This window comes from Metarhizium album (genome assembly GCF_000804445.1).
Source record: "Metarhizium album ARSEF 1941 chromosome Unknown scaffold_55, whole genome shotgun sequence".
In the NCBI taxonomy this organism is placed as follows: Eukaryota; Fungi; Ascomycota; class Sordariomycetes; order Hypocreales; family Clavicipitaceae; genus Metarhizium; species Metarhizium album.
In genome coordinates this window covers 27,528-36,849 of record NW_024467629.1, presented here as the reverse complement: position 1 = coordinate 36,849, position 9,322 = coordinate 27,528, and the positions used below count along the sequence as shown (strand labels likewise).

General features: G+C 60.0%; 4 protein-coding genes across 4 annotated transcripts; 2 read left to right on the top strand and 2 right to left on the bottom strand.

Annotated features, from left to right (window-relative positions):
* Positions 1-235: 235 nt before the first annotated feature.
* MAM_08411 (UDP-glucuronosyl/UDP-glucosyltransferase) lies at positions 236-2,042 on the top strand (the record flags this gene model as incomplete). The annotated part of the gene is made up of 4 exons (XM_040827209.1): positions 236-450; positions 532-692; positions 772-939; positions 1,015-2,042. The coding sequence occupies 4 exons, from the start codon at positions 236-238 to the stop codon at positions 2,040-2,042; spliced, it is 1,572 nt and encodes a 523-aa protein (XP_040674806.1).
* Positions 2,043-2,273: 231 nt separating this feature from the next.
* MAM_08410 (uncharacterized protein) lies at positions 2,274-3,909 on the bottom strand (the record flags this gene model as incomplete). Its single annotated transcript, XM_040827208.1, has 2 exons — positions 2,274-3,638; positions 3,742-3,909. The coding sequence occupies 2 exons, from the start codon at positions 3,907-3,909 to the stop codon at positions 2,274-2,276; spliced, it is 1,533 nt and encodes a 510-aa protein (XP_040674805.1).
* An 837-nt stretch (positions 3,910-4,746) lies between these two features.
* MAM_08409 (Alcohol acetyltransferase) lies at positions 4,747-6,293 on the top strand (the record flags this gene model as incomplete). The annotated part of the gene is made up of 2 exons (XM_040827207.1): positions 4,747-5,454; positions 5,532-6,293. 2 exons carry the CDS (start codon positions 4,747-4,749, stop codon positions 6,291-6,293), a joined length of 1,470 nt encoding a protein of 489 aa, XP_040674804.1.
* A 148-nt stretch (positions 6,294-6,441) lies between these two features.
* On the bottom strand, positions 6,442-8,164 carry MAM_08408 (Chloramphenicol acetyltransferase-like domain protein; the record flags this gene model as incomplete). Its single annotated transcript, XM_040827206.1, has 3 exons — positions 6,442-7,947; positions 8,003-8,015; positions 8,091-8,164. 3 exons carry the CDS (start codon positions 8,162-8,164, stop codon positions 6,442-6,444), a joined length of 1,593 nt encoding a protein of 530 aa, XP_040674803.1.
* Positions 8,165-9,322: the final 1,158 nt, after the last annotated feature.

Sequence of the window (9,322 nt, the reverse complement as noted above, 5' to 3'; positions counted from 1 at the left end):
GCCCGTGTAGCCAAAGTGTCATGCCCGTGTAGCAATTCCCCTCCTAAGCCCCATGTAGTACTATCGTGAAAAGCCGAGAGGCAAGGCTGATAAGTCGACTAGGGCCGTCCAAACAGTAAAAATGCCCCTCGGATACTTTGCTCTAGACCTTGGATCGTATAATAAAACTTCACATCCGTACCTTTGTCCCCCCTCACTTGCTCGGCCAAAGCCACAGGCTCTACTGCAAACGACGATGCGCATCGCCTTTGTCACGAACCCCGCGTCAGGCGAGGTGAACATCCAACTGGCTACGGCTCAGGAACTGGTCTTGCAGGGACACGAAGTGACGTTTCTGTCGGGAGGCTCATGCAGCCGCAAAATTGACTGGCTTCGATCCGTGCTGGCTCCTCAGCTGCGGCACAATGTTCACTTTATCAACCTGGGTTCTGGGCAAGCCGTGGATGATTTGTAAGTCCCGATTCTTCCTTGGGCCCCGTTGCATCCCATGCCGTCGACGTTGGCCAGGGGCTCACCGGAAGTCATGTACAGCGCAGAGCTTTGCCACAATCGCATATCTTCGATGCGTAAGCCGCCAGGCGACCCGACTAGTTTGCGGACCTGCATGGAGGGAGCACTCGACGAGGTAGAGAAGCACGCCGCCATGGCCGTCGAGGTGTGCGACTACTTGAACGAGCTCGATCCAGACATGGGTAGGTGCACCCGAGTCCCTTTGACCTGTTCCCTCGGTCATGGAAAGGCGAGGCGGAGCTGATCGGTGCCGGTGTGTAGTTTGTGTCGATGCCCTGTCATCCACGCTCATCACGGGCATTCGCTTAACCGGGCGGAAATTCATTCTCATGATACCGTGTTCGCCTGGAATGACGGCCCTGTCCGGGGCCTTGTCGCCGCACCCCGTGGCTGCAAACAGAGACGGTTCATGGAAGACGTTCTTGGAAAGTGAGTCCCGACTCCCCTGCACCAACGGGCCAAGACCAAACCGAGCCACGACGGGCTGACACAAGTCTCGGACAGACCTTTATCTGCGTACTCATGAATTCATCTACAGCCGCACAAACAAGGCTCGCATTGCCAAGCGGCGAATCCTCCTCAGGCGCTTCGGCTTGAGGTCGTACGGCACATCCGGCGACACATGGCTGCTCCCGCCGCACTGGGAAGACGACAACTGCGTGGCGGGCATTCACTTCAACACGCCCGGGCTGCTGGACTGCCCCAAGCAGCCGTCGAAGCTGGTTTTTGTGGGAGCGGGCGTGGCCTCGAACCGCGCCGACGTCACCAAGGCCGCGTCTTGCCCGGAAATGGAGTGGATGGACGAGGCGCTGGCTCTGGGCAAGGACGTCATCTACATGAACATGGGATCTATGTTTATCTGGCAGAAGAAGGAGTTTTGGGCCTGCATCGGGGCGTTTGAGGCCATCTACAGGAAGAGGCAGGGCCGCATACGGTTCCTGTTCAAGATGAACGCGCCGCCGCCGGCAGTCAAGGAGGCCAACCCCCATCTGTTTTCCGTCACGAGCGGCGAGCTGCCGCCGTACGTGCGGCTGACGAGCTGGATTGAGGACCAGCACGCCGTCTACTCCCACCGTGCGCTGAAGCTGTTTGTGCACCACGGCGGCGGCAATTCCTTCAACGAGGCCGTCTACTTTGGCGTTCCGCAGCTGATACTCAGCCAGTGGCTGGACACGCACGAGTATGCCATGTGCGCGGAAAAGTTTGGCATCGGCTTGCGCAGCGCCCGTCCTCCGCTCATCCAGCAAGACGAGATGGAGGCCAGGGTGTTGGCCATCCTGGGTCCGCAGTGGCCAAACTTCAAAGTCAACTGTCAGGCCTGGGCGATGCGAAGCCAAATCGGCGGCGGCACCGTGTCGGCGGCCAAGATCATCCTCGGACACGCAGAGTCGGCCGTCCTGTCGGATTCATCGACGGTGTCGTTGCCTCTGACGCCCAAGGCGGAGCCGTGCGACGTCAAGACCATGGACGAGGAAGTTGATTTCGAGGGGAACCTTCTCGAGCAGCCAAAATGGGCCGCGGTAGGTTGTTGAGTCTTGGGAGCGCATCGCATCGTCAAGGAAAATGTTGGAACATGGCATGGAAGATGGCTGCACGAGCCTTGCATGGGTGCTACTGGCATCACGGCGTCCAACTGCTACATTGTCTGCTTTACCCTGTGTGGGTTTTGAATTTCGGCTACTTGGAGGCATTATGTATTGAAGCATGAGTTGAAAAAAAAAAAAAAACAGACATTGACCTTTGACTGCAGCTTGCTCGTCGAGTCAGACCCTGGCCGAGACGACGTCGTGTTTGGTGCACGACAGTGACATGATGCGGAACAGGTCGGTGACGGCCGACGCCAGCTGCGCAACCTCATCGGGGTCGAAGAAGCGCTCGTCAAAGAGCAGGTTGCACCTCAGCTTATCGCGGAAGCTGTACAGGGCGAAGCACACGTTGGGATCCGTGTTGCGGCCACCGGTTCTAAAATCCGTCATTCGCACCTCGTCCCTGGCAGCGGCGCCGACGGCGGGCAGGCAGCCGTCAAAGCGCCCCTGGGACGTGAGGGTCGGACGACCGACGGGTGGGAGGGTGGGGAGGGCCAGCCTGTAGGAGTCGGCCACGGCGTCGGCCATGGCCGGAGCCAGTTGATCGTAGACGGCGATGATGTGGGGCGACGCGAGATCCTCCCTCTGGGCGCTGTCGATGGCGCTAGCCAGCCGGGCGAGGGCCCCCGCGGGCTCGTCAGCGGCAGGCCCGACGCGGAGCGCTGTAGCGTCAAGCCACAGGCCGCCGGGCACAATGGTCATGGTGACTGGCTGCAGGCCGCTCCGACGGCGCGCGTCGAGCCAGCGCTCGGCGTTTGCGCTGAACAGCAGGTGCGCGCCCTGCTCTCGGCCCGTGCCGTACCGCCGCGCCATGGCCAGCGTGATGCAGGCGAAGAAGGCCGCCGTGATGCTGACGCCCATGCGCCTCGAGGCCTGCAAGGCCGCGCGGCTGAGCGAGGGCTCAAAGGTGACGAGCCGGTTGTGGACGCGGCTCCTGCGGCTGGCCGCGTCGGGGTGCAGGGGGATGCCAACCGAGGGGCGCGCCCAACGCTGCTGGGCGCCTTCAAAGACGGCCATGGCGTGCTGGAGCTCCTCGGCCGTGGGCGCGGGCACCAGCTGGCCGTAGGCCTGGCTGAGACTCTGCGGCAGCTTGGGCAGCGTCGCGGCCACGGCTTCCGCCTCGAAGCTGGCCGCGATGCCACGCTCGCACGGGGGGTGCGCCAGCAGCGCGAGGAAGTCGGCAATGATGGCGTAGCCCTCGTGGTTGATGAGGACGTGCGACATGTTGAGCACGCATCCTGCCCGGCCCCGCGACGGATCCGTCAGCACGAGCGTCATCGACGTCGCCGACAGCGGCCGCCGCGCGCGATCGAGGGCGACGGCCTCGACGCTGGCGTCGGCGGCCACGGTGCAGGTCCGCGTCGCCCAGCGCTCAGCGTCACATGCCTCGACGATGGGCTCGAACACGGCCTGGCCGAGCCCGACTTGGATGCCAACCACGGGACGGCGTTTGCGCGTCTGCCACCAGGCGGCTCGGCATCGGTTTCTGAGCTGCGTGCCCGTCAACGACGTTTGCAGAGACGCCGAGAGGGTCAACTCGAACTGCTCGCCATGGTCTTGTCAGTCAACGGGACACCACGCCAGAGTCGACTCTCTGCTTTGACACCCCGTCGGCGCCCTTGGTCACCGCCGCGTTGCGACTCACATTGCCGTCGTTGAAGCGCTCCGAGTAGTTGACCAGGAGCTCGGAGCCGCGGAGCCGCCGCGCCAGAGAACCTGAGCCCGTGGGCTGCCACTCTCGGACGGGCGACCTTGTCTGCGATGGTGGTTGGCCCATGGCACTCGGCCGCTGCTGAGAATAAGACTGCAGCATCTTGGGCAGGAGAGGCCAAGGATGCGAGTCACGTTGTAAATTCATACTTTATATTTCATCTCGCAGCACGCACCCGAGACAAATCATGCTCGCATCCAGGCCAGCCAGAGCTCGCGACTTGCCGACACTGAAGCGACACGATGCTCCTATGCAAACTCTAAATGAGAAAACCCAAAAACGCACAGGCACCGCACCGACTTGCTGTGGGTGAAGCTATCAACCAGGCCGCGACGTCGGGCTGGCTGTGTCGTCGGCGTACGGGCTACGGAGTGCTCCGTATCAAGTGTCGACTGGACTAGCGCCAACGGGTCGCGATGAGAAAACGGCGCCGTCGTTCGGCGGCACGCGGTCGGGGCCGGGGTAGCGAGAAACTTGCTCCCGAGTCCGTCCTGGGACCTGCCCAGCCCAACAACCTTGGGCCGAGGCCAGTGGCACGTCGCCATTTGCATCCAATGTCCCCGGCCCCGTCCGTCTCGGACTGCCATTCTCACTCTGACTGTGACCGACTACAAGACGCATCCGTCTTGGCTGTGCCGGCTCCAATCCTGACTCGATGCTGTCCTCTTGCCCGGGCGAGCGCCATCTGCTTGGTAGCGCTCCTGGTTCCCTTTCGTTGCTAGCTAGAGTCACTCCCCTGCCCCTTTTTGTAGTGTGTTCCTGCGTTTTTGGTCGGGACTACTACGTCCTTCTAAGCCGAGGAGCATTCAAGTCATGCCGTCAGGGCATTCAAATGTCACCCTTGCTCTTGAGCTCGTCATCCAGCTGCTACTCCCCTCTGCCCTCTTCGCCCCTTCTGTCCCCAAAATCACCTCCATTCGGCGGCCCTAACCCTCACCGATGGCCGCATCATCGGGCTGGCTCCCGCTGTCCGATGCCTCCTGGACAAGAGAGTGTATTGGCGGCGAGCAGAGTGCCTCGTACAACCAAAATGTCGGTGATGGCCATACCGAGCTCACCATCGAGGTCCCCTTCTCCAGTAGCTTCTCTACCAGCGAGCTTATCCAGAGAGTCCGCAATGCCTGGCTTGTCTGCCACTCGACGCATCCCCACATCGCAGGGCAGCTCTCGACGGGCACCGAAATCCCGCAGATGATGAAGTACGAGGCGCTGCGATCTGAGCAGGATGCCCACGCCTGGTTGCGAGAGACACTCCACGTAGTCACGGGTCAGACGGCCCATGACGTTGCTCGCTCGACCTACAGCCGCCGTCTGCAAACCAAGGGCAAGCGAAGCATGCTGTACCTGGTGACGGCGCCATGGGCAGACCCAGAAGATGCGAATCGACACTGCCTCGTCTGGAACCTTAGCCATGTGCTCGCCGACGCCTCTAGTATCCCGCAGCTCTTCAACCAACTATTGTCGCACGTGATGCGGGTTCCCGGCGACGTCGATGCGACCGTTGGCGAGATCAACTATTCCAGAGTCCTGGAACGCCTGCCCATTAGCCCAGTCACGGCATACGAGGCCCAGTACAGGCCGACTCCCGAGGAAAAGGAAAGGGCAATACAGGAAGCCGTTGCTCAAGCTGAGCTCTACGCTGCAAAGGTATAGCATCACGCCTCTCCAGTTTCGCCCCTGACGATTTTCACCGTGTCCATCCTTCTCAACATTTTGCAACGCAGCTGCCGCAATCGGTTGCCATGTATCCCGAGGCCAACACTACTTCGCGTCCGCATGAAACGCACTGCATCCGGCTGCAATATAGCCTGGACGAGTCCAGGGCACTGCTCTCGGAGCTGCGTCGCGAATCCCTCAGCATCACGTACGCCGCGTCGGCCGCAACCCTGTTGGCCGTCAAGCAAATCTATGAAAAGGGCCACGAGAGCGGCGGCTTGATCGGCATGACGCGCAGCGCGCAGCGATGGGTCGACACGAGTCGCTCCATCCCGAGCGCCGCCGACGTTGTTTTCCTCTGGATTCCGTTTGAGCAGCACTGGTTCGGCGGCTCTACGCGCCACACGATTCTGTCTCTCGGCCGAGCCATACGAGCGCGGCTGGCGCCGCATCTCACGTCGCCGCATTACCTGTCCGCCGCCTCCTTCACGTCGCGACGAGCCGTGGCGGCTCTTGCGGCTGCCGCGGCCCAGGCGGATGCGCAGGCGGCGCCCTGCCCTCCGGGATTCTCGCCCCAGGGCGCCCTTGGGCTGAGGCAGGAATACCGCTCCAGTGACGGCGACGCTTGGATCCGGGCACACGATTTCGTGCACACTGGTCGACAGGTCAACGACTCTCCCTGGGTGGGAATGTTCTCCCTCTGGGATCGGGTGACGCTCTCCATGGGATTCGACAGCAAATACCACGACGCACGGGGAATGGAGGCGTTCATGGCCGCAGTCAAATCCAACCTGGGTTCCATCGTTGAGCAACCCACGGCCAACTTGTAGCCGTACATAGCGTGTTTGGTTTCTTGCTCCAAATTTACGTCAAGACGCAGTCCAACATGTATCAATAACGCACATACACTTGCAAGGGCTAGTTCGTAATGCAAACAGAATTTCTCCGAGTAAATCCAGCCCTTGCGCGTCCCGCTGCTTAGAGCTTGCTTGCCGGCCGGTGTCGCAGTCGGCGATATCTTCCCAACCCTTGGGGGTGCGTCCACTCACCTTGGCCCGTAATGCCGATGATCCAAACACCACCGTCGGCTTCCCCCAAGCAGATCCAGCAGTTTCGTTGTGTACTGCCGCTAATCATGTAGCCGTCGATGGCGCACACCGTCACGGGCCCACGGTTGTCGTCGCCACCGCCGTCGATGCGAGCGGGAGTAAAATCCACGTCTGGCAACTTCCCCAGGCGCCAGTCGGTCAGGCCGGACCAATGATGATGGGGCGGACACCAAAACACAAACCTGCCCGACGGCTTCTTCCAGAGATTGTGGTGAAGCTGAAACGCCATCCACTTCTTTGCGTTCTCGCGCGACGAGTTTTCCTTGACGGCCTCGCGGACGTACAGGGCCAGCTCCCCGAGCGGCATCTTCATGATGTCTCCGGCCCTGAGACTTCCCAGGCCGACGCACATGGCCGCGCCGTACCACTCGTGGCTCGGGAAATCGGACGATCTCGCCCTCAGCGGAGCGGGCGGCTTTGCACGAGCGTTGGCAATGGTGGCTGGCGAGCACCAATGGTCGGGCGCCAGGTGCGCGTGGTTATTCTTGAGGAGCCAGGCGTACAAGACGTCGGATCGGCTTACACGGAGGGGCGTCTCCTGCTCTGCGCGCCCACGCCGGCGTCGCTTTGCCTGCACCGTCACCAGGTCGTGCTTGGCTCTGTCCTCCAAGGCTCGCAGGTGTGATTCCGGGATGAAGATGTGCTTTGACGAGATGGTTCTCTCCGGTCGCGAAACGTAGACATCCCAGAGGAAGCGGCGCAGGAAACGAGCCTTGTCCATCCAGCCGTACACCCGCCACCCCGGGGGCGGAACGGGCTCTGTACCACCTTGGCTGCCGAGCTCACCACCCGGTCCGTAGGCACGGAACGGATCGACACCCAGCTGCTCAAAGGGGGCCGGAGACGCGCCGTGCAGGGCGCTTTCCCATCCCTGGAACATGGCCTTGAAGCTGAACAAGTCCCCGAAGATGTGCGACATGGAGCACGTAATGACAGTCGCGTCTCTGAAGCGAGTGACCTGCGTCGTGACAATGGGCCGGTTCGAATCCAGGAGTTCCTGGATGGACGCTATCCCGTTGAAGCCCGTGCAGCGCGCCTTGTCCTCGGGTGCCGCGCCGTCTGCAACAAAAATGCCGTCTGTCGACCGCGTCGGCGCCCTCGCTCCCGTTCCAAAAGCAGGGCAGTAATCGTTGATGGATCGATGAGACTCGTCCATGCAGAAAAAGTCCTTGTGCTGGTCCGGGACGGTGAACTGGTCGTCGATGTACCTCTCCAACGTTGCTGGTGTCGGTATGTGATACGCGAGGGCGGACGGAGACGATTTAGAGCGCCGCACCAGAGCGCCGATGACTGGTCGGGCCCGGATCATGTCGAACCACGACGACCGCAGCTTCTCAAACGATAGCTGGGCATCGAATATCATGCTCACCCTCAGCTATTCGATCCAGTCAGGACAAACATCAAGGCCTGACAGGTCGCGAAGCACTTACGTAAAGATTGACACTGCCCAGAGACGGACATGTCAGTAATGCGGCCACCTGCACATGTAGCCCATCTCTCTCTGGCAGTTGGACTCACTTTCCAAGTGTCGCATCTAGCAACGTGAGAGGCACAATGGTGTATTCGTCCTCACGAGCATTCGATGGCGACATGTTGGCTAGCTGGAATCGGCTCGACGTCGTAGTATGTTTGTGTTCAATCAATTGATACCGTATGGAAAGCCAAGCAGCCTGGACAATGCAGCGAAAGAAAGCAGTTCCCGTGGCAGGACTAGGCTCTATGTATGCTCGATATGACAGCTCAAATAACAAGTAGCACAAACCATTTTTTTTCGAGTCCGACTGCCCTGCGTTCCTAAGGCTGGCCGCTATGGCCCGCCTTTGGACGGCGTCGTCCTGTAACAGTGACGCAAGAGTCTTGTCGCGCCACCCAGTCCAGTTCTTTTGCTTCCTATCTGGACCCTAGGGTACGTTTTTTTTCCGTCTCTCCATTTCATCCCAAGGTTAGACGCCAATTCTTGCCTCAAATCAGCATTCAGCCAATGATGACGAATTAAGATCAGGGACTAGCCGCCAACGCCGAACCTTAAAAAAGAGGGGGTGGTGCGGCTGTCGATGTATCCGGAGGTCGTGTCATGGAACGTCTGAGCGTTTCACGGTGCAGGCGACCCAGGGCGACCTGCCTGCCGCACGCTGGTTGCTCGGGAGAGGAGAGAGGGCAGGCAGGCTTTATCTATCAACGTGAGCATTGGTGTGATGTGGAAATCCATAAATAGAAGATCTGGAGGTCAATAGAGTCGGAGAGTCGCCATGGAAAGGGGTGCACCAAAGCTTGGCGAGAAGATAACAGCGGTGCCGCAGCACCACGTGACCATGTTCATGTTTGCCCCTCGGTGAATATCAGCATATTTTGAAATTTGAATATCCCAGTGCATTTCCAAACGTGGCAAATACACGACGACGTACTCCGTATTTTGCGCTGAATCTCATCCAGCTTTGAAAGACGTCGAGCTTCATTTTCCTTTACCCTCAAGCGCTGTTTCGTCCTCCTCCCCTCGTAGTCCTGACTCCTGAGTCCTGACTCCTTGACTATCTAGGTACCCAGAGACAATGTGCCTGGGTAGCTATTATTAAACAGGCGCGTAGGCTTTGATTGACATGTAGTTACTCCGTACTTTTCGTGGCAACAAAAATGAAGCGATTGATTACGGAAAGAATGCTGACACCGGCAGCGGCGGAAGCATAGTATGACAGGCGGGCTGGGGTGACATGAGTTGATCAGCCGGCTCCTTTCCATCTTGGGAACTCCCG